Raw genomic sequence first — 24,277 nt, 5'->3', positions numbered from 1 at the left:
TGTGAAAGCAGTGAAAGAAACGGATAAATGGTGGATTTGGCGGAGACGGAGGAAGGAAAGTAGAGAAGCAGAGGAAAATCAATCGGAGAGGGAATTTGTGCGGCTTCCCTGTGAGCTTTCACGTTGTGTCCGTGTCCGATTATAATATCTGCAAGCTTCCTTTCACTCCTCACAAACCCCTCCCGACATGAACATTGAACCTCCCATTCATTCCACTGTTTACTCATTGTTACTGTCCGACGCTCCTACGTCTTTTGTTACGGAGCTTGAGGCTCAACAACTCGAGCACGCACATGCAACATGTTTTTTTTTTCTTTATCTTTTATTTATATAGCAACCACAGGGTATTAAGCTATTGCGCAACATGTAATTCAGGAGCGTCTCGGACTTAAACAAATACTATGTGTTCCACCGACCTAAAAACCGGCCTCTGGGCAAGAGTACAAAAATATGCTCGGAATATTCCGTCTGAAAAAGGGATGTCTATAGGGAAGAAAAAGTCTTGGCTGGACCCCGATGTATCGGAAGGAAATGGTTACTTGTAATTTGTTAGCCACTAACTCTCCTGCCGTGCTAGGGAAGAACGCCGTGTGAACATTCGAAAGTTGCCACATTTCCCTAGATAAAACCTGTATTTTTTGCACATTTTGCCCTTGAAATTTGCATATATTTTTTATAAAATTGCAGACAAAATTGTCGGGAAAATTTGAGGTAAAATGAGGTCGACTACATCCTCGCGCTTTCGTCAAATAACATGAAACTCTAAGAATTCGTGAATTATGGCTATTTTTGGCTTTCATATTGGCGGCAGTGCATCTCACTAGAGAGATACACCAATTAGTAGTAAAACCAATAATTGTTGTTAATTGTAAACCTCTATCGTCAAAAAACGCTGCAATTGCAGGAATGTAGGAGGGGGCCAAATCCAACAATCCCAGCCGTAAGCAACATCTGCTGATGTATAACGCAAAAAAAAACAACGCTGATGACAAAAATAATAATTTTTGTTGCGAATAACGATGACAAACCTGTTCTTTTGTAAGAAAATCTATGTGTGTGTGTCTGTTGAAAATTCAATTATTCTTTCTTTCAGCGATGCAGTCGTGATGGGATTCGGATCAGAGAGGTTTTAAACCAATTTAACGTTTCCTGGAGTTTGAATAAGGGTTTAAATATGTGAATGTGCGGTCACTACATTGCACACCAAGAACACGATGTGTGTCGGGGGATTCAAAGATTACTATCTGCAATTTTCCATCACACGGTAATTTTCTTTCGTGCCAGGCTATTCAGACCGTAGAGCACAGTTTCAAAACTACCTCGTCAGTGTACTTGCACGAAAAATCTCAAAAATACTCCACAAAAATACGGAAAAGGATGAACAAGGGAGGTTTTTTAAAGGGTATCGAGGATGAAGTCGTTAAGTGAGGTTCTTATGATTTCGATAAGCACGCATTTTAAATAACATTAATGTATGTTAAACTTAAAAATCAATTAATGCAAAACAGAATGCAAGCATTCACTTTTCACGCAGTATACCTGGAAAAGACTTTTACTCAAAATAACTGATGGCTCGAGTCCCTGTCCTGAAAGAAAAGAAAAATACAATTCACTCGACGTTTTTATTAATAATATGTTTCAATTGATGGTCTATTATTAATCTATTATTAGTCTATTATTAGTCTATTATGCAATATTGTTTGAGGCAGCACTTTCGCTTGTACACGGATTTTCCTGCCTTGCCCCTGACTTTTATTCCATCCTGGTTTCCTTTGACATTTCAAAAATTTATCGCCCTTTTTGTCAAGAGACTTAATGTACGGTGTAAACATATTTTTAATAAAAAACCAGTTCGTCCACCAACCATAGACGTCCATAGACGTCCAACCAGGCTAAGTTCATCCAAGTTCGTTTTTACTATGCGCACATTCGTCACCTTCCGGCCAAAGTATCACAAGCGCCATACGACGTTTCAATATTTCCATCGCCATTTTATTTTTTTACAGAGAAATTTATCAACGAAGCTGTTCGAAAATTTCACTCAATTTTCTTTATGCTTTTTCTCTACGGTAAAATTCAGTGAAATTTTCAAACAGGTTCAACCAACATATTCTGTGTAAAAAAATACAATGGCAGCGGAAATTTCCTTGGCGGTGATACTTTGCCCAGATATTGACGACCTTTGCTCTGTGCTTCCAAAACAGAATTCAATCGTGTCCAACAGAGCAACATTTTCAGCAAAGCTCCGAACACCAGTTTTTAAGCTTTGGTTGATTATAACGGTCGCACTATCCCTCCCTTTTTTTGTTATTATTATTTAATAGAAATATGCGCTCTTTATCACCCTGTTCAAATTGAATGATCATTGGCAGTTCTAGCTCCGATACAGTTTACTTTTATTTTATATGCAGGCAATGGCCGAAATGCGTTATATATTCATAGTAAATGCTCGTGCCGGGCAAAATGAAAAAGTTATCAGTTCGATTCGGAGAGCGCCGGAGTTTTATTCAATGCTGGCTAAATCGTAAATAATTGATGAGCCGATGATTAATAAATGGTTTCATACAAGGAGCTTGTTGCACCCCCTTCCCCTCCCCCCACCTGTCAAATGAATATTGATAAATATCCGATGATCCCAACGTATTTGCTTTAAATAACATTCTGAGCGAGTTTAAAACCGGAAGTCACCTGCCGATCGATATGCCTGAATAAACTTACCGCAAAAATAGAGGGAAAATATGAAATGTTTTATTTTAGCGGTCACTGAAAATGAAGGGGCTCGAAATAGCCTTTCCTCGTAGGTCATGCTCTCGTGAAAATAATCTCTGGTTCGTTTCAACAGTCTGCAGAAGCAGGAGCTTTGAGAAGAGTCTCAATGCGTCCGTCAAAAGTGGCACATACACAGAGCCGAGCGAAGGAAAAACGCCGTATGAGCCTCCAGACGTTGTCAAATTTCCTTTGATAAAGTATGAATTTTCAGAGAATTCTTTGAACATTTTTCTTCGATTTTTTTTAGAGAATTTCATTCGCGACCGGATCTAAATCATCTGTAAATTTCAAGAGGAAATATTCATAACTCTCCTCAAAGATGAGCATTTTATCGGAGGAAATTTGGCAACTCTCAGATGTTCATACGACGTTTTTCCTTAGAACGGCAGCGACAGTCAAGTGGACTGGACGCGGCTCAAAGTAGCGGAGCGCCGCGCGTCGCGACGCCGCACAATGGATCGAGTCAAAAGGAGAGGTCGGACAAAATTTTGAAACTTTAAACGCTTATAACTCCGTTTATACAAAACTTCGAGGTTCTAAAAGTGGCTCCATTTATTTTCTCGTAAAATTTTCTCCAAAAAACACCCCCCAAAGTTTAAAATGTGACGAAATAAACATTAAAATTTGCAGTTTTAGCCTGAAATTTCATGTCCAACCTCTCCGATTGACTCGATCCACTGTGCGCCGCGCTCTGAGGCTCACCTCATAAAAGTTTAACGACCGGTCGACGCTGGAAAAACGATTTGTCGGAGGAAAAATAGAACTATCATATTTGATACCGCCATTTTATGTTTTTTCAACACTTTTATTAATGCGAGCTTCAATGAGAATGCTTCTCTACTCGGGAACTGAAAAATTTACAGGACAAAAACCGTAACTCCCACTACAGCGTGTTACGAGCGGAAACATCTCTCTCCTGGAAAATTTTGAGTAAACTCTTTCCCGGAAAATGTGGCGGGACTTTGTAGGGCAGGTAATTTCACGGCGTGCACGGTGTTCAATTTGTGTTGGAATTTCACGTTGACAACCTGATGGAGTTTAACCAACCCTTTTCGTCGCTCCTCTGACAAAAGGACGTATCTCACTTTATTAATCCATGCTTTCTGGGGCTCCTGTGGAAATCGAGATACGACCTTTCGTCAAAAAAGCGAAGTTTCGTGGCCTCTCGAGAGGAAAAACTTCTTTTTTCTGGGGAGCTGTTGTTGTTGTTTCTGGGTCTGTTCATTCAGCCACTGCTTGTGACGCCACGCGACAAAAACTGTTGCATTTTCCTACACTTGCCCATTTTATTTAGCCACACAGCACATGTAATATGTAGCTAAGTGCGACGTTAATTTGGGCGAAGTTGATTGATTTTCAGTACCGATGCTAAATTCGGTCGAAATTTCGAAGCATAATTGGATCGCATTTTGCAAAAAGGAACCACAAGAATTCCAATGTTGCTAAGATTGTGCAACTTTTTAACCTTGCAACTATAGACTGATTGTCTAATTAAACTTTATCTTTACCCCCAGTAAACTAAAAATTCAAGACGAAAATTACCTTTGGAAATTTAACTTTTTACATAATGTAAGCGATTATATTACAAAGGTTGTAAGTTGCACAATCTTAGCAAAATTGGAATCCTCTTGGTTCCTTTTTGCAAAATGCAATCCAATTTGAAACATTAATGAATTTATGAGAGATCACAATTAATCGTTTCTACGAATAGCAAGATACACAAATAGGACTTATCTGAAATTCCCGGTTAATGTTTTGCTTTGTAATGCTCTTAGAAGGTTTATTTTTAGACTTTTAAGGCGTCCTTTGATAATAAAAAGTATCCCTCATAAGATGTGGTATAAATATATCATATTTGTTTTCCTTTTTTGAAAGCCCTTTTGCCTGACTCAATCACGATGGAGATTTGACAAGCATGATGTAGAGAGCCCACATCTTCAAAAAACGTGGAAAGCTATACATGCCCTGGTAAAAATTGGCGATAAGGAGCTGCGTTTCAAAATACCATAGGAGTTCTTATAGCCGACTGAAGAGGGCGATAGAAAATCATATAGCTGGCTGTAGAACGTGGAAAAAATCATACGGCCGGGCTACACGAAGCGATAAAAAATTATACAGCCGGGCTATAGTTCCTATAGCCGGGCTTTACACTTTATCGCCTGGCTGTTGCTTTTTCGCCATCGGCTATAAAAGGCTATAAGAAATTGAGTAGAAATTCTTGTGCTTTGTAAATCCTTAAGTTTGTACGGAATCACCTTAATGTTTACAAAACGCACATTATATTTTCCTTTACTACATATTTTTTTTCATCAATTAATATGAGAATAATCCATACAGAGTGTGCAAACATTTCAAAGTCATGAGTTGAAAAACGCTGACTCCGCGAGATTAAATATAAGAGCGTAACACAAAGCGGAGCGGCGGCGCACCGGCGCCTACAAACCTAACAAGGATACTTCACGCATTGCGCAATGCGTGAAGTATCCCTGTTAGGTTTGCAGGCGCCAATGCGCGTTCAGCGCTGGCTGCCTGCCGCCGCCGTGCCGCGCCGCAGCGCACCGCGGCGCTTGAAGCAACTATTTCACACCAGAGGTATTGCACAGTATCATACGAAATTGAAGGCGCTCCAACATCTTAGGAATGTCAGGCATCCTTCAAAAGAACGGAGCTTTCCTCGCAAATTAAATCAAGATACTGCGGCCTAAAAAGAGAGCGGTAGTCCAAAAACTCACTAAGTCCTAACATCCGTAATTAGTCCCGTTTAGCATACACTTTATCGCCATGCTGTTGCTTAATCGCCATCGGCTATAAAAGGCTATAAGAAATTGTGTTGCCGGCTATAGAAGCTATTGGAAATCTTACAGCCGGCTGTAGGTCTATGGTATTTTGGAACACAGATTCTACTGCCAATTTTTACCAGGGTGCAACTGGATGCAACTGCAGTGCAACCAATTTTCAGCGAGGAGTTAACATGTACACCTAACACCAATCGAAAAGAACACAAAATCATGCAATAGACGTCATTTGTATTATTGTGCATTTGATTAATGTTAGTTATAAAATCTCATATCTTCTCTAATAGTTAGTTACCGAATTTCTCGTCGCGTGAATGATTTTCCTCGGAGCGGAACGGAGTGCTTCAGCAGGTGCGTTCGTCGTTTCTCTCACAAAAGAACGTAACTACCTTTGAATGCGGACAAATGGCGATTTGACGCTATGGTGGAATACGAGGTAGTTCGCATTGAAAGATGTAGCTAATCGACTAGAACGATACGCACAGGAAATTACCAACGCAGTTAGTCTATCATTTCCCCCTTAGTCGATGAGAACCACCCATTTCAACCATGAATTGCTTTATACCCCCTTGTCATCTTGTCTATCGCTTTGTCTATCAGTTTCAATAATCGCCCGCAGGTACGTTCGTCGTTTCTCTCACAAAAGAACGTAACTACTTTTGAATGCGTGACCAAATGGACGTATTTACGCTAAATGGAACTATGTGCAAATGGGAAGATGGGGTGTGCTCGTTGGTGCTCGGGCCATAAAAATGAATGGGAAATATAAAGCGCCAGTGACGTCAGCGGCATCGACAAGAGAAACCACGATCGGGAAGGCGGTCTTTAACTCATGAGCCCTGTCCGCAAGGCTCTTGTCACATGCCCACGGCTCACGAGTTAGCGCTCGGTTCCTTTTGATTTATTTTGAAAATCCCGCTTTTTCCATTTTCTCAAAAGAAACTATATCCACTTTTACATTATTTCTTATCCAGCTTCCACGAGCTCACCTCATCTTTCCACTTGCACATAGTTCCTCTTAGCATAAGTGCGTCCAAATTTGCCGTGCAAATTGCGTTTTTACCCGAAAAATGTTGAGAATTTTTGACGGAAAATTTCACTAATTTCACATCTGATCTCATGCAAAAATCATACACATTTTGGAGGAAAATTATGCAGGTACATTCTCGGGAAAAAATGGATTATTTGAGTCTTTGCAACGTTAAAATGGAGTTACGTTTCTTGGTGCGGGAAACGAAGCACTGTCTGGTGCCTCATTCATACCTCGCCTCTTGGTATATTGCTGAGCTCTAGGAATCTAAAAATGCGAGACAAATTGAAATCTCTCTGGAGAGACCCGGCGCGTGGTGGAAGAGCGCGGAGGGAAGCTAGGAAATCCCTCGTCGAACACTCTCCAGCGTGTATTTTTAATGCGAGGAAGGAAACGTGTTGGTCTGAGTGACCGCACTGGCGCTATTTATCATTGCGGTCAGCCTTGCCTCGCGGTGGCAAAGCGAACTGGAGCGCGGCAATAAATCATTTCGCTGTTTTTACATCAAAAATTTTGCTCGCCAAGATCAGAGACTTTTTCACGGAGAAAAGCACGTTTCCCGTCGATTCCAGTCAGGAAACGCCAGCGGCGCGGCGGAGAAAAACTCGAGTGACGCTCATTTAACTGGGTCGGAATAAATGGCCTCACGGCTCCATCGCTCCATATTATCGCGGGCGAACTTTCGGTGAGTAAAACGGAGAGACGTGCCTTGATTGGATGGTTTCGGGCATCGGAGAGAGCTGCCTCTCCGAGACATTTCGTCGTTTCCTTCACGAAAGAACCTAACTCCATTTCAATATTGCCGAAGTTCCCCTCGTAATTTGCTTTTTAACTAGGAGAATCATGGGCATTCCTGACTGAAAATTTCACTAATTTTTACTCAGATCCCATGCAAAAATCAGATGAATTTTGACTGAAATTGCACATGTGCATGTTTGTAAAATAAATTGATTGTTTGAGTCAATTTGGCAACCTTGGAATGGAGTTACGTTCTTTCGTCCGGAAAACGACGGTTTCAAAGGAGAGACTCTGGGGGTAAAAACGGATGGGATGGAGTCAGGCAAAAAAGCCCTTAACTTAAGTTGCTAAGCACGGCCAGAGAGCCAACTTGCTGTCAGAAATCTCGGTTTTTGGTTTTTCATGGGAGCTGCTTTTTATAATACTCTTAACTTTTTATTTCAATAAGTTAATCACCGATTTTTGAGAAAAGCATATCTAATGTGCATTTATTCGGCTTTTGGAGAAATGAAGGAGTCGCAAATATTTTCTTCTTTTTGGAACTTGGAAAATCAAGACTTCCAATTCACGGACCCCCATCAAAAAAAAAAAAAGAAAGGAAAAAAAAAATGTTGCTTCGATGAAGTTTAGTGCCACACCAAACTAATAAAGCCGAGAACCGCTTGTTTCTTTAATGCAACGCTATACAATAATGTGTCAAGTAGTTTAATTCGTAAATTATTAGTGAAAGTGACAACAACTTTTCAACGATAAATTGCCAGAACATTAGACAGTTTGCTCACCTTTGCTGAAATGTTTCTCAACCTAAAGTTGATAATAGTTATAGAGCACATATTAGTGTCTCCTCGGCATCTGGCGAAAAGATATTTTCAGGGAGGCCCCCATCATTAACTGCAACCTGCAACAGAAGAGAAATCAGTTTTCATCAAAGCTAGAAAATATTACCCAAGCTATTACACCTTCAATTATTTAAAAATGCCTCTTGTTGTTAATTAATAGAATACAGTGCAAAATGAACGTATGCACGTTATCCGCCATCTTTATTATTGCGTTTAATTTCAATGCTAAACTAACGCTAGACGATCAGATGATCTTGTGTCGTAGACAGTGGCGTGGCGTACTTTGATGCGATACATCGATCAATCTGCCATTTAAACCTTTGAAAAACTGTCGATTAACAGGATGTTTGCAACGAGCATCATAATAATCGATTATTCTTTAACATAGCTCTAAATGCGATCAGATTTTGGACAGTCGAAATCCGTGCAGATTCAGCTTAAAGTCAGTTTTTTCAGTTAAAAAAGCGTCGTTTTTTCATCGTTAAGTTCAATAAGTTAAAAAACCTATACCAAACCAAGATTTCTTTAACTAAAAAAAAACCAATTTTATCGACAAAAAATAACGCTTTAAGTCAAAATAATATGCCAAGAATAATCCCCTCCAGCGGTTGCCATAAATGATTATGTTCCCTGATCGCCCTGGTAAAAATTGGCGATAAGAGCTGCGTCTCAAAATACCATAGGAATTCTTATAGCCGGCTAAAGAAGGCTACAGAAAATCATATAGCTGGCTGTAGAATGCGGCGAAAATCATACGGCCGGGCTATACGAAGCGATAAAAAATTATGCAGCCGGGCTATAGTTCCTATAGCTGGGCTTTACACTTTATCTTCTGTCTGTTGCTTTTTCGCCATCGATTATAAAAGGCCATAAGAAATTGTGTAGAAATTCGTGTGCTCTGGAAATCATTAAGTTTGATACGGAACCACCTTAATATTTACAAAACACACGTTATATTTTCTTTTAATACATATTTTATTTCATCAATTAAAACGAGAATAATCCATACAGGAGATGCAAACATTTCAAAATCATGAGTTGAATAACGCTGACTCCGCCAGATTAAATATTAGAGCCTAACACAAAGCAGAGCGGCGACGAACTGGCGCCTACAAACCTAACAGGGATACTTCACGCATTGCGCAACGCGTGAAGTATCCCTGTTAGGTTTGAAGGCGCCAATGCGCGTTTCGAGCTGGCTGCCCGCCTGCCGCACCGCAGCGTGTCACGGCGCTTGAAGCAACTATTTCACACCAGAGGTATTGCACAGTATCATACGAAACTGGAGGCGCTCTAATATATTAGGAATGGCAGGCATCCATCAAAAGTACGGAGCTTTCCTCGCAAAATAAATCAAGATACTACGGCCCAAAAAGAGAGCAGTGGTTCAAAAACTCACTCACTAACTAAATTTTGAGAAAAACTGCACAGGAAAACAGTCCAATTTTGACCCAACAAACACGGTTCCTGCAGTATGGCCGTAAAACTCTGGATCGAACTGTGTATTGCCTCTGGGCACATAGGTGATGCGGTGTTGCAATCTTGGTTATGCGCGAAAAAGGCCATCGAATCGTCGGTATACGTCAAACCCGATGACCAATGACAAGTAGTATGCGGAGTGGAGCCTTAGGTCAGTACAGGTAACTTAACGAGGTGTATTATCATCCCGCAATGTGACAAACTTTCCGGAAAAGTCCGTAATACATGGCACCACGGCATGAGCCAAGAACCTGCAGGGACCAGAAAGACATGACATCAAAGGAGACGAAAAAAAATAACAGTTCCGTTGGAAGCAAACAAAAAACGAAAACAAAATTCCTGATGAAAAGGACGCGCTCAAGTCTTTCTTTTTTGCCCGAAGAACACGAAGATGAAACACGACGAAAGCCTGCCGGTAGTGCGTCTTGCCATCAAGGGGAGACTTCGTTCATGGCTTCGGTCTGCATTGCATCACTTACGAGACTCTCAAGCTTATTTTGAGAGTATCATGAGAGAAGTTATCGTACAGTCTCTCCAGTGATCAACTGAGGGATTTAAACACGTGTTTGACAAACCATAAGTCTTATAGATGTCTATATTTGGACTGCATTTTGCAATTTGGAACTATAAATTCTGGCTCATCTGAAAAAAACACTTATGTGCATAGGGAAACTAATGGCTCATACGTTGTTTTTAAACCGGGCCAGAACTTATAGTTCCAAATTGCAAAATGCAGTCCATTTAATTTAAAGGGATCCGCGTTCCGAAATACGTAAAAATAAAAGTCGCAGCCTCTGAGTGACGTAGAGAGATGCAAAAGTACATTTAAATCGCGTTGAGCGGAAAGAAACCAAGCCACATCAAAAATTGCCTAATCGAACTGGGCTATTCATTTTTTTAAATGAAAAAAGTTGTGCGGATTTTTGTGCAAAGTTCAGTCAATTTTCTGCATAGTACGGAGAAAACTCCCTAAAATTTTCAAAGGAATCCGCACAAACGTTCTCTTGTAAAACATTAAATTGTACCGTTACATTTGGCAATAGCTGATGTGGCTTGGCCCCTTTCTCCTCAACGCGGTCCATATGTTCAGCAGCACACTCTTTTCATCCCTAAATGCACTAGCGGGCTGATCGTTGGGCTATATCAAAGTCTATCAAATCGCCTAGTCGATAGACAAAGAAGACCTTGGGAGTATGGAGCGATCCTATTGGTTTAAATAAGGGGTTCCTATAGTCTAAGGGAGAAAATGATGGACTAACGAAAGTGTCTCTCGTGGGTTGCCGCCAATTAGTCCATTACCTACCTCCTTTGTCCATTGCAACCACCCCGCTTCCACGGATAGAATGCCTTCATATCCTTTTTGTCTTTTTCGTCTACAGCTTTGTTTCCAATCAACAATCAGCCCGCAGAGTAACGCACGGTCTCGGTCGAATTAACTTAGAATTTTGTGGATGAACCTACTTAAGTCCTTTTGGTTGATCTGATTGTGAACGAAAAACACGAAATAACCCAAAGTAGCCGTAAACACTGAACTTTTAACTGTGCAGACTGATCTCTACACTGCAGCCCTCCGCCCTGGTAAAAATTGGCAGTAGAAATCTGTGTTCCAAAATACCGTAGACCTACGGCCGGCTGTAAAATTTCCAATAGCTTCTATAGCCGGCTACACAATTTCTTATAGCCTTTTATAGCCGATGGCGATTAAGCAACTCACAGCCAGGCGATAAAGTGTATGCTGAACGTCACTAATTACAGATGCTAGGACTTAGTGAGTTTTTGAACCACTGCTCTCTTTTTGGGCCGTAGTATCTTGATTTATTTTGCGAGGAAAGCTCCGTACTTTTGATGGATGCCTGCCATTCCTAATATATTAGAGCGCCTTCAGTTTCGTATGATACTGTGCAATACCTCTGGTGTGAAATAGTTGCTTCAAGCGCCGTGGCACGCTGCGGTGCGGCAGGCGGCAGCCAGCTCGAAACGCGCATTGGCGCCTACAAACCTAACAGGGATACTTCACGCGTTGCGCAATGCGTGAAGTATCCCTGTTAGGTTTGTAGGCGCCAGTTCGTCGCCGCTCTGCTTTGTGTTAGGCTCTAATATTTAATCTGGCGGAGTCAGCGTTATTCAACTCATGATTTTGAAATGTTTGCATCTCCTGTATGGATTATTCTCGTTTTAATTGATGAAATAAAATATGTATTAAAAGAAAATATAACGTGTGTTTTGTAAATATTAAGGTGGTTCCGTATCAAAAATGATTTCCAAAGCACACGAATTTCTACACAATTTCTTATAGCCTTTTATAATCGATGGCGAAAAGGCAACAGACAGGCGATAAAGTGTAAAGCCCAGCTATAGGAACTATAGCCCGGCTGCATAATTTTTTATCGCTTCGTATAGCCCGGCCGTATGATTTTCGCCGCATTCTACAGCCAGCTATATGATTTTCTGTAGCCTTCTTTAGCCGGCTATAAGAATTCCTATGGTATTTTGAGACGCAGCTCTTATCGCCAATTTTTACCAGGGCGATCAGGGAACAACCAGCGCCCAGCGAAGGATTTGGTTCCCAAAGAGAAATTTCGAGGGTGTTGTTGGCCTGGCGGCGAGACATGAATCATTAACAAGAATGGATAAACTTAATCTGGGTTAATCCGTTTTCATTGAGGGTGCCGAGAGGAAATTACGCTCTGACGTGCACACTGACCGCAGACATAGATGAATGGCGAAGCGCGGTCAAGTGTCGGAACCTATTTGCTCCCGGCTCATCACACGCGTGTTATCAATGCTCCCGTCCTAAGGAACAACGCCGTATGAGCATTCGAGAGTTGCCAAATTTCCGCGAATAAAACATGTATTTTTGACAACATTCATACATTTTTTTCCTTGAGATTTTCAGATATTGTAGATTAAATCGCGTACAACAATGTCTGAAAATTTTGGAAAATAATATTCGCAATTTTCCCAGAAAATTCGCGGTTTTTATCGTAGGAAACTTGGCAACGTCTGAAGGCTTATACGGCGCTCTTCATTAGCACGGCAGAATGGAACGGCGACGCGAGTAGGAGAGGCTACGGGGGTAAACCATGCGGGCGCCAAAAACCCCAGGAACCACCGCAAAGTTCAAATGGACGTATTTCTATCAAACGGAACTATGTGCATTCAGACATGAGCCCTGAGACCCATAAGAATACACGTATAACAGGGCTCACGTCATAATGCACATAGTTCCGTTTGATAGAAATACGTTCAAATGAGGTATCAACCTAGCCACCGATCCTTCGCGCTTTTAAGACGCACGCTCGCCAATTTATCACTGACCGTTTAATTACGAATCTCGTTTGGACATATTTCCACCGAACAGAATTATGTGCGGGTGGGAAAGATAGGGTGTGCTCGTAGTAAGCTGGATAAGGAACAATGTAAAAGTGGGCTTGATTCCTTGATTACTTTTGAAGAATTGGAAAAGCGGGATTTTAGGCGGGATTTCTCTGGGAGGATAGGGGGCAATGGCGATCGGGCGTCGCAGAGCGCGAGGCTGCGCTATAAAAGTGGTTTTATGTATGTGGGATTTTAAATTCACATAACGGAACTATGTGCCAACTGTATGCGGGACTCATGAGCCGTGGGCATGGTACAAGAGCGTTGTGGGCAGGGCTCATGAGTTAAAGACCGCGAAGCTCCTCGGGATCGCTCCCGTCATCACCGCTGACGTCATTGGCGCTTTATGATTCCCATTCACTCGAGAACTAACGAGCACACCCCATATTTGCCATCCGCACATAGTTCTGTCTGGTAGAAATACGTCCTTTGAATCATGTGTGTACACGGAGAAAAAAGTACGGTAATTTTTCCTGTTCGTCTTACCTTAACGGTCGCAGTAACCGAGATTTATAGTTCATGCAGCGTGTCGAAATTCGATTCCTATATGACCGAAAACTACGGTAACCTATAGAGTACCTTAATAGAGAGAATATGGAAATGACGCCTCTCCACGTTCCATGAAGGCCTTAGAGCCCAAAATGGCGGCATTTTGTTTTGGTTTTTTCGATGATGGGTCTTTTCTGTGTATCAGCTTTGTCTACCGATTTCAACAATCGGTTCGATAATGCGATGTAATGGTTCACCTAAAAATCGATTCTTTGCGCATGGCATTAGGCGTTACTCTATTTCATCGTCCCAAAATTTTTGAGGGCAGGCTTTTACTTGTAAATACAGTGGCTACCATTTCAGAGTAAAATGTAGTACGGAAGATTTAGATAGCCTCATTGTTTACATGGAAAAGATAAGAATTAATTACATTCAAAGTGTTACGAAATGCGCTTACATCGAGCGGATGCATAGGATTGATCTTAATCAGTTCAGTATTTTGAATTGAGAACTAGAGACAAGTCGGTAAGTGGTTCAGCTTTATCAGGCACAAGGAGTATGAATTTCTTCGTTAATACGAAAATAGAGCGGCCATGAACAATAATAGTTTTCTGTTAAAACCTCCGTTTCCTTCCCACCATGTCCGGCGCTGAAAAGCTGAAAATTCGTCAACAACTTGGCACACATTTGAGATCGACGGAAAAACTGTCGTTCATGAAGAGTGAGTTAGCGCTTTCCATTTGAAATTACGAAGTCATAATGTTTTAGATGAAACTCTTTCGACTCTAGTGTTATCGCGGATTGAATTATTCTGCTCAGTTTTCTTTGAATATCTGAAAGCTTATAATTACGTTCTCATTTTATAATTTATACCAAATGAAGGGAAAGTATGAGAATCGAGCCACGCCAGTTGTATAAGTTTCGAATTACGTTATATCAGCGAGCTTGAAAAGCCTGCGGCCTTAATATTTCAATGTTCTTTTCTTCCTGGATTCCTCTGTCAACAGAGAAAAATCTCTGAGATTAAATACACCTGAATAATGAGCAATTTTTTTCATGAACAAAAAAGAGAAAACTCCGACTATGCGCAGTAATAATGGGTCACTTGCACTGATCATAGAATCGTGGTTTGGGGTTTAATTTTCGTAGGTTAGCTCAAAATAATAAGCTCTGTAAAAACAGAAACATTCTACGTTGAATATTAACCGAGATATCTCGCTTTGAAAAATTCGGTTTATGACGTCATCCACTGCAGTCGTGACACCCCTGGTTCCTTCCACCTTGCTTTCATCAGTCAAGGAAACACTTATTTCCTCTGGTTACGCAACGTGTTACTCGGATGAAAGCATGGTGGAAGAAACCAAAGGTGTCATTATCGCGGTGGATGACGTTATAAACAGAATTTGTGGGTAAACATTTGATAAACAATTTTAAATTTTTTTAACAAACTAACTTGCTACGATTTTTAATAAAAAACGAGTTTTAATCGACGATTAAAATCGTCGCAAGTGGTTTTTTTTTAAAAAAATAGTTTAAAATTGTTTATCAATCACTATTCAAACGCTACTTCCAATGTGGACAGGGACGGCGAAAGGTATTGGAGTCATAAAAACCACCATTTTTTAAAGGGCAAAGTCTACATTAACATTTAACACAGTTGCTTTTTGTTTAAACAGAAGTCCATTCTCATATTCAGTATATTTTGCTCATTTATGAAATTTAAGTATAGAAATCAAATTTTGTGGTGTGACCCGCAATTAGCCTATTTATTTTCTCATGAGGCCATCCGAGTCCTTTCAAGATTATCGTATCGATTTTATTTTTATTTTTTTTTTTTTTTTTTTTTTTTTTATTTTTTTTGATTTTTTTCTCCAGGGCTTTTCTTAAAACTATGCTATCTTTGCCTCATATTCGTCTACGTCTGCCTCTGTGCTGTGGCAGCCGAATCAAGCCACGAATCTGGCGCAGCTCACGTTGATAATTTGACCCTCAGAGAGCAGAATTTCGGGCAGACCGGAAATGAGGAACAGGAAACGGAAGTGGCGGATTCGAGTAAACGTTGGGCGGAGGTGAACGTTGAAAAGGCAGAAAATTACTTGTCTCTCGATGGGCACGATGAAAGCCTGCGTGGCACAGTGGTGGTGAGTCGCTTCATAAATTCGTTTTTATCAAATTCTGCCATTAGAAAACCAATTTTAAGAGAATATAAACAGAAAACCATATGGTATGTGGCAGATGGATGTGATCTTTATATTTTTTAAAGAGGATAGAGAAGTTTGTCAATTTTTTTCCTTGTGATTAACATTGACAGAATCGATCGTCTAAGTAAAAGAATGTGGGCACCAGTGGCGTGGCGTGCTTTGCGATATATCGATTGATCAGTCATTTAAACATGTGGAAAAGTATCGATAAACAGGGTGTTCGCAGCGAACACTTCAATAATCGATTCTTTACCATAGCTGAAAATGAGGAAATTTCGATAATCGTTCATTCACACCTCGCCCCTGGTGCCCGCATTTTCTTTACTTAGACCGATCCAATTTCATGTCTGATGTGATTCATGCGAATGAAGCTAATACTTTTTCCCTGAGACTGCGCTGCTGTAAATTTTTAGCGGAGGGCAGGTCGCTCCCGCACCCCAAGGTGTGGAAGGTGGAACAATAATTTTTCATCATGTCAAAGGGTTAATAACAACTACTGAATCGGAATGAAAATTACCCCGCTACTGGGGTTGTTCCAGGAGAGAAAACAGAATCAACCGATAGGCGTGAGCGTTGAAACCAAGCCAAAGCATGAGTTCTCTCTGAAAAAAACCGTGCCGGTGGGGCGCATTCAAGACGATTCTTACTCGGTCGATTATGACGCAATAAGTAGGTACAGAATGTATGTTGCCTCACATCCTTAATTCGGTAAAAATATTATGTGATTTCCTTCCTTTATTCTGATTTATTTTTAACTGAAAAAATGCTAAGGGGCCGTCCGTAAATTACGTCACGTTCTAGGAGAGTGAGGGGGGAGTCGAGCAGAGAGATACGCCATTTTTTTTGCGTGGTAAAGGATATTGGGACCTACGTCACAAAAGCATACAAGGTGAGAGGGGGGTCAAACATGTCGAAAAAGTGCGGCACGTAATTTGTGGACGGCCCCTAATCTAAACTTACATGCAGAAAATAATACACATCCAAGTCAATCTGTATTGTCAGGTATGGTCTCATTGCTTTCAATATAATAAGCCACCGCTAGACAAAGTCTCCCAAGTAGCATTTTTCAACGGAAAAATTGCGATATTTTGAAATTCAGTCGCGACTTATTACGATTTTTGGCGATAAAATCGCCATCAATGTCTGAGCGATTATCCTCAATCTTGTCGCAATTTTATCTCCAAGAAAATGTCAAAAAAGTGCGTCACGTAATTTGTGGACGGCCCCTTCTCTAAACATATATGCAGAAATTTATGATATAACAAGGTCAATCCGCAGTTCGCTCGATGAAATCGAAATTTTATCTCAACTCATCACGATGTTCGATAATATTGCGATAAATCGTCGTCGATAAAATCGCGACTTCATTGCAAATTTATGCGATGAAACTGCGATTTATCGCAATTTTTCATCCGATGCTAATGCAATAAATCAACGTCGATAAAATCGCGATACATTCTCTGATCAAAGTTCGGAAATCAACTTCTATGCAAGGTATTAACAAATTTTTCTAACATAGATGAAAAGGGAAGTTGCATCACACAAATGACGTCATTTGCAGTGTCGGCATTTAATCAATTTTAATTGTAAACAATGATTTCTTGTTTAGGAGTTGATTTTAAGATTGTCTTGTCAAGTGATTCGTTTCCCTCATGAAATATTGAAGAGATAATATGTTCCACTAATTCATATCTTCGTCTCGGGACCCATTCATGAATTTTCAAGTTTTGCAAATCGCTTTTAGCGTCAGATACAATTTTTAAATTTATTTCACACATAAGAACCCATTTTAAGCATATTTAGAACTCGAATAACTAACTCAAATTTTCCAATAGTGTCAGTAACGACCTTTTGCTCTCAGTTACTGAAAAAGTCATAATATAAGAAATTTTAATTTTTAACGGAGACGAGTTCTCATGAAGAAATGTTTGTTTTCTCTAAAACGAAAATACATAAAAGAGACTATGATAAGTCTGGGAAAGATGGATTGAATTATAAGACCACACGAAAAGCATATACTGTATGTTTTCTAAGAATCTCATCTTCGTTTCATTCCTATAACATTCGCTTTAGAATGAAAACCTTGGAATGCTCTAAGGAGACGGTTTCACCAAGTTGACAAATTATTACTCGCTATCAGATAACCAACATTACCGTATACGACTTTTCTTTTCAAAACGGCTCAGCAGGGAGAAGTTTTATTAAATAGTACAAACTTCTGATCTTTCGTAATTTTTTTATACTTAATTGTTTGTTTATGTGTGAATAGATGTAGGGCCTGATTACAACGGGCCAAGGTTAAAAGACGGTATAGTTTCACTGAAGTTCATGAGGGATCTAGTCCAGCATTTCAGAGTGAAAAAAAGACTGCACTCTAAGTACGCTTACCAAGTGAGTTACTTTATTTTGTCATGTTATACATTTTTTTTTTCATTTCAGCCTTAAGGAAAAAGAATATACTCTAATATCTGGTTCGTATCTTTATGTCTAACATGCTAGGTGGAAACGGGCATTCTATAAATTATGATGGGGTAGCTTTCAAAAATTTAAAAAAAAGACAGGTAAATGCATTAATAAGATGCGTTCTAAGTGGTGAATGTGAACATAGCACTAGCGATAGCAACTCAAATTGACGTCTTGAAGTTAATGAAGACAAGAATATCCTCGCAACACATTTCTAATATTCAGAGGAAGAATTCAAGTTGAAATATGCTGACCTCCATGCTCCTTGACAGAGTGAAAACTGTCTGACATAGAAAGCTCGGAACAAGATAATCTTGACCCTAATCACTTACGAGCTTGTCCCATATTTTGCAACGGTAAATCTAAGGCCTTGTTCACATGAGTGTGGTTCGCGGAATTTCGGGCAAACTTGTTGCAGGAACTTATCATAACTTAGCTGTAACTTGTTCCCCGAACCCCCAGTCCGTGGAACTAATTCGCCCGAACGCATTGGACAATAAAGGAAGTAAGTAATAGACTAACTAACGGCAACCCACGAGAGACCTTATAGTTCGTCCAACATTTACTCCCTTAGTCTATAGGCCACCCATTCTTGTCCATCTTTGTCCCCCTCGCGGTCTATAACAGACACAAGTTTCGACCAATAGGATCGCTTCATGTTCCCTACGTCTTCTTCGTCTATCGCTTTCTTTATCAATTTTAATCATCAGCCTGCAAGCCATCCGTGAGTGAGGGCCAAATAAATGTGAGTAATTTTTTCTAAAAAACGTCGAGGAATACAAATCCTCGACGTTCTTAGGAAGTAATCTGTAGATTATCCTAGTGTTATTCAACACCAGGCACATAATGCAAAATTTTAAAAATCTTTCGTTGCATCAAAAGCAAAAGAACCGTGAAGTAGTTATCCCTTAGTGCTTATAACCGATGAACATGCACTGAGTGTCTTCTGGCTCTCAAGTACGGAAATAAAATGATTTGGGGATAGAATTTTAACGTAACATGTGTTTCTTAGGTGTAGATCAATAAAATTACGAATGTTATTTTTCTCTGTCCTGTAGATTATACGTAAAATACGGAATTTTTATAGGAGACAGCCGTCACTACTTGAGATAAAAGTTCCGAAAGGTGAGAATATCACCATTTGCGGTGACATCCACGGTCAGTTGTACGACCTCCTCAACATATTTGAGATGAACGGGTGGCCCTCGGAGACGAACAGGTATTTATTCAACGGTGACTTCATTAACCGGGGTCGCTACGGCGTGGAGTGCGCTCTACTTCTCTTCGGATTCAAACTTCTCTACCCCAAAAGATTCTTTTTGAATCGGGGCAACCACGAGAGCAAAATGATGAGCCACTACTTCGGATTCGACGACGAGGTAAAGTTCAAGTATTCGCAAAAAATGCTCGACATGTTCGGGAAGGCTTTCCGGTGGCTCCCATTGGCGCATCGCATCGACAAGAAAATTTTAGTCGTCCACGCTGGCTTGTTCAGTGAAGACGGCGTCACTATCTCTGACATCAAGCACATCGAACGGAACTGTGAACCCATCCACAGTCGTAAGTAAACTCACTAATATTGAACGTTTGAAATGAAAATTGAAACTTTTTAAGGTGATTCGTCAAGCTCAAGTGACGTGGTTGAACTGGCATGCGATATATCGCATCGATTAGGTCCAAACTATCGGCAGATTTTGAATTTTTAGAAAGAAAAAGGAACAATAGCCCCTGCGCATGAGCCTGAAGAATCATTCTAAATCCATAAATCGGCAAAATTTAGAGAAATGAAAGCAGAATAGTGTTTGGAAAAAAACTTCGCATTCGATACAAAAATCAATGGTTGCATCGAACACGAGGTTTTTTCCAAACACTGTTCTGCTTTCATTTCTCTGAATTTTGCCAATTTTTGGGTTTAAAATGATTCTTTAGGCTCGTGCGTCGCCTTTTTTTGCTGAAAATTCAAAATCTGCCGAAATTTTTGACCTAATCAATGCGATATATCGCATGCCAGTTCGACAATGTCAATTGAGCTTGACAAATCACCTTAAATTCAAAGAGCTATAAAATGACTGTATTATTTGCAGGACAATTTGCGAATAGAATACGTCCACCTAGATTTTTCCAAATTTTGCTGAAAACACAAAGATCCCCTGAGGTTTGAGTTTTAACATTGTAAGTTCCCAAATCACAAAAGTATACTGTTCATCTGTTAAGATTAGATAAGTAAGTGCAAAGCTAAGCTATAGATTGTAGGTGGACAATGAGAGATACAAGTAAAATTAATGCGGAGTGATATCTACTACGGTGAAGGGTAAATTTAAGTCCTACATCTCGAGAGATATCACCCCAAATTATTCTCACCCGCATTATTGTTTTCATGACTATGAGCGCTCTAGATACGCACTTTACTCCCGAATTTGTGACCGTGAATAATTTTGTCATGCTCAGGAGGAACGTCATATGGGCCCTCGGACGTTGAAAAATTTCCATTGATAAATCACACATTTTCTAGGGAACTGAAGAATGTTTCTTTCAATTATTCACAGATATCTATTCGTTATTTGATCAAAGTCCCTGAAAATTTCAAGGAAAATTATTCCAAATTTTTCTCCAAAAATAAATCTCATACTGAAAGAAATTTGGTAGCATTTAAATGGAAACAATGAATTCGCAAGTTTCTCTCACGATTTTTTCAGCATTGATGTTTGATATGCTGTGGTCAGACCCGAAGTCGACGGATGGTCGATCCCCGAATTTCATGCGAGGCGCCGGCATAGAGTTCGGTCCTGATGTCACTCGGAGTTTCTGCCGCCGAAACCAAGTGGAGTACATCATACGGTCACACTACCCACCCAAGGAAGGCCACAGAACGGATCACAACAACCGGATCGTGACCGTTTTTTCGGCCCCCAACGACCAAGCGGGAAACAAAGGGGCGATCCTCAAGCTCACTGCGCCTAAATTTGAGCCGCAGTTCGTGACCTTCACGCAAATGCCGGAGTGGGATATGGACCACGGTGAAGGCGTTGAGAGTGATCATCCTATCAATGACAGTCAACAAATTAAAGATACTGCGCGCAGCATGAAAGGCAAACCATCACCAGTATCTGCAACGTCCAAGTACTTCCCTTAGCGTATCAGTGGCGAAGCGTGAATGATCCATATTTCCCCATTTGAAGCTATGATAAAGAATCGATTATTAAAGTGTTCGTTGGGTACACCCTGATTTTCGATCCTTCTCCATAGGTTTAAATGGCAGATCAATCGATGTATCGCAAAACACGCCATGCCACTGCTCAGCGTATGACAAAGTTCGACGGAAAAAGACAAATGTTCGACCGCAGAATAGATCGCTCGTCGTGCGTCAAGAGGAATGTCAAATCCTGCTTGTATGAAAATTATCATAATTGAAGTGCTGGGTGCAAATAGGGCATTTGGACGTATTCATGCTAAAAAGAACTATGTGCATAGGGTTTGCGTGTAATATAGTTCCTTTTAGCATAAATATGTTCTCTTCTTGTTTGCAGTGTCTCAAAATTTACGCTAACGTTTCATACATTATGATTAAAGCAAATGTGTGTGTATGTATGTTGTAAGTTTTACTGGATATTCTTTATGATTTTACAATTCTAAAAACGTAAAATTCCATGAAATTCACCCGATAGTCTCCTCTCTGAATTCAAAATTAGCACTGGAGATTCTGAAACACCGCAACTGAGAAATGCTATTTCTGTACCCAACGCCTCAATTACTGTACTACGAATGCGTACATTAAGATGATTTCTCTTCAGAAGTGCATAACATTGGTATATCTGACAAATAAATATTTATAATTTTCCACTTTCCTAAAGAAATCAGAATATCAGTTCATGAACTACGGAAAACAAGCAAAGAGATGCCTACAGAATACTCGGCTAACGCGACTTCAGCATTGGGCGAGATTCTGAAGGCGCTTTGATGCAACTATTCCAGCTCGATGACTGTCCATGTTGCATACGGAAAAATTGAAGGCGCTCTTGCTGTCGGCGCGGTCACGACAATTATAGCCTCGCGTCTATTCCCGTTCATTTGGCCTTCATTTGCATGTTATCTAATTGAACACGCTAAAAAATTCATTTCGATTATTATGAATAGCTTCTACATTTATTTATCTACCTTTAGTACGTATGTTAGTTATGTTTTTAGTACGTTAACTTTGAGTGAAAAAGAGATGTGAGGTCGGGGATTTTTAAGAGATTCCAAATCATGGAATGCATGAGGAGGTCTCAAAATTCTTCTCTGAGTTTTCCACAAGAATCATGAATCATTTATGGGTTGCAAGTAGAAAAAAATTGGTCTGATATGTTTTTTTTACCTTAATAACCTCATTAACATGTGAATAGTAGTTAGTTCATGGCTGATACTAAGAGATTGATTTCCCTCTCGACAAATTATGGGTTCTTCTACATTCATCGCACAATTTGTTCATTTTTTTAAATTTTTAATTGGAGTTCATAATGCATGTTTTATAAAAGGGGTAAACATATTGCGGGTATCTCTCAACTTTGGCGTTTACGATGTTTTCGGATATTTTAAGACAAGAAACTCTTCTCTTCACTTTTTCACTTCCTGCGCAATTTTTATTTTTTTTTTTATTTTTTTTTTGTATTATCGAAGTTATCCCTTTTTCGAAATAATCACTAAAATGTGTGTTGCACTAATGACACATTCAAAACGTTCCTCATGATAAAATAATTTTAAAATTTGCGAATAAAATAAATATATAAAAGACCGATGCAATTGAGAGAGAACTTTTTTTCCCCCAACGTTGTTTTCGTGGTGTAACAGCCGCATTAGATATTAGCAGTTTTATCGAGAGCCGAACAAAATGGAGCTTACACTAATACGAGGCCTAATTTATATGTTTCCATTTGCGGTTCGGCAGAATTTAATGCAATCCTCCCCTCGGCCCCCTCCATCGTGACAACAATAGTCAAGGCTATTATTCCGCACAATACGTAGTTCCGTAGGATTATGTCATGGCATTCGACTTCGAGTTTTCTCGCAATCGCTTTGCAATTGGATTACATTTTGCAATAAGGAACCACTATCTCTGGCTCTCTCATAAAAGCACGTATCTGCATAGGGAAGCCAACGGCATATATGTTGTTTCTAAAATGGGCCAGAAATAGTGGTTCCTTTTTGCAAAATGTAATCCAATTGTATTCCTGGTTTTCGTCCACTTATCGGGCTTGCAAACTTTCACTGTAAACACATCACTTTTGCCGAGGTGCGTCCGATGTAATCATATGCGTATACACAGTCCGTGTAAACGCAAGAGTTGGGCGCATACAATATACTGTACAGGAGGGTATTAGAAGGGGGTAGGGTGTGTATTAATGATTCTTACGTTAGAGAAACTTAGTACAGGAACGATCTCCATTGTAATAAAAATATAATTTTATCAGCCCTTTGAGCCGGCTAAATACACAATATAAATGTAATTTTATTATCAATTAGTTGTAACTTCTCACACTTACTCACAGAAAAAAATAATAATAAAAGATAAAAAAGGAAAAAATGATGTACCTTAAGCATTAATTGATCCGATTTTTGAGATTCCGTTCACCTATTCGTGAGATGAATAACTCCGGGCCGGACGGATCGTGTTCTGATCTTTTGTGCGGTTCGTGCGCAACTGAACACGAAAGCTGATGGAGAACAAAGGCATAATGCACACAGTGAACATTACACATAGGCTGCTGCCTCGGCATTTGTCTGTTATTATGCAACCTGTCCTACACACGTGCAGTGAGTGAACTCATACGGCTCACTCAACTACGAGCAACAGGTTAGAAAATCAGAGCCCAGAGTTGCCGTTCATCGAATCCTTCCATCGGGAATCCTACTGGCTTACTTCTATTTCCCATTTGAAATGAGAAACGTCGTTGAAAAATAACAAATATTATTTGGTTACCTGGTTAGCATTGATCGTGGAATCAATAAGTTGATAAACATACTCATGAAAAGTAATCTGATCCTCTTGCCTACTTTGGCGTGGTAAAGTTGTCCAAATTTAAGTTTAAAAAAAGAAGAAAAAAAAGACGTACAGTATTT

At 39.9% G+C, this 24,277-nt stretch overlaps 1 protein-coding gene and 1 long non-coding RNA gene across 3 annotated transcripts; one reads left to right on the top strand and one right to left on the bottom strand.

Moving 5' to 3' along the window:
- Positions 1–826: 826 nt before the first annotated feature.
- On the bottom strand, positions 827–18,924 carry LOC140223854 (uncharacterized). The gene is made up of 4 exons (XR_011899134.1): positions 18,436–18,924; positions 9,575–9,901; positions 8,115–8,230; positions 827–1,586 (listed from the first exon to the last, which is right to left on the bottom strand). It is a non-coding gene; the product is annotated as an uncharacterized lncRNA (long non-coding RNA).
- LOC109039362 (serine/threonine-protein phosphatase 5) lies at positions 13,994–22,955 on the top strand. Of its 2 annotated transcripts, none has more exons than XM_019054825.2 (6): positions 13,994–14,238; positions 15,393–15,658; positions 16,258–16,387; positions 17,988–18,109; positions 19,240–19,741; positions 20,878–22,955. In XM_019054825.2, exons 1-6 carry the CDS (start codon positions 14,157–14,159, stop codon positions 21,312–21,314), a joined length of 1,539 nt encoding a protein of 512 aa, XP_018910370.2. In that variant the 5' UTR covers positions 13,994–14,156; the 3' UTR covers positions 21,315–22,955. The 2 variants fall into 2 exon arrangements, with proteins under 2 accessions (XP_018910370.2, XP_072152168.1); XM_072296067.1 differs by lacking the exon at positions 13,994–14,238 and adding an exon at positions 14,990–15,111.
- Positions 22,956–24,277: the final 1,322 nt, after the last annotated feature.

The sequence above is a fragment of the Bemisia tabaci genome, chromosome 1, assembly GCF_918797505.1.
Source record: "Bemisia tabaci chromosome 1, PGI_BMITA_v3".
Taxonomy (NCBI): domain Eukaryota; kingdom Metazoa; phylum Arthropoda; class Insecta; order Hemiptera; family Aleyrodidae; genus Bemisia; species Bemisia tabaci.
This window is presented reverse-complemented; position numbering and strand designations above follow the sequence as displayed.

Bases quoted from the DNA above. Each gene is read 5' to 3' on its own strand.
- LOC109039362 (XM_019054825.2), top strand. From the start codon at position 14,157: ATGTCCGGCGCTGAAAAGCTGAAAATTCGTCAACAACTTGGCACACAT. The intron at 18,110-19,239 runs GTGAGTTACTTT...TCTGTCCTGTAG, and splicing joins ACTCTAAGTACGCTTACCAA to ATTATACGTAAAATACGGAA. The intron at 19,742-20,877 runs GTAAGTAAACTC...CGATTTTTTCAG, and splicing joins CTGTGAACCCATCCACAGTC to CATTGATGTTTGATATGCTG.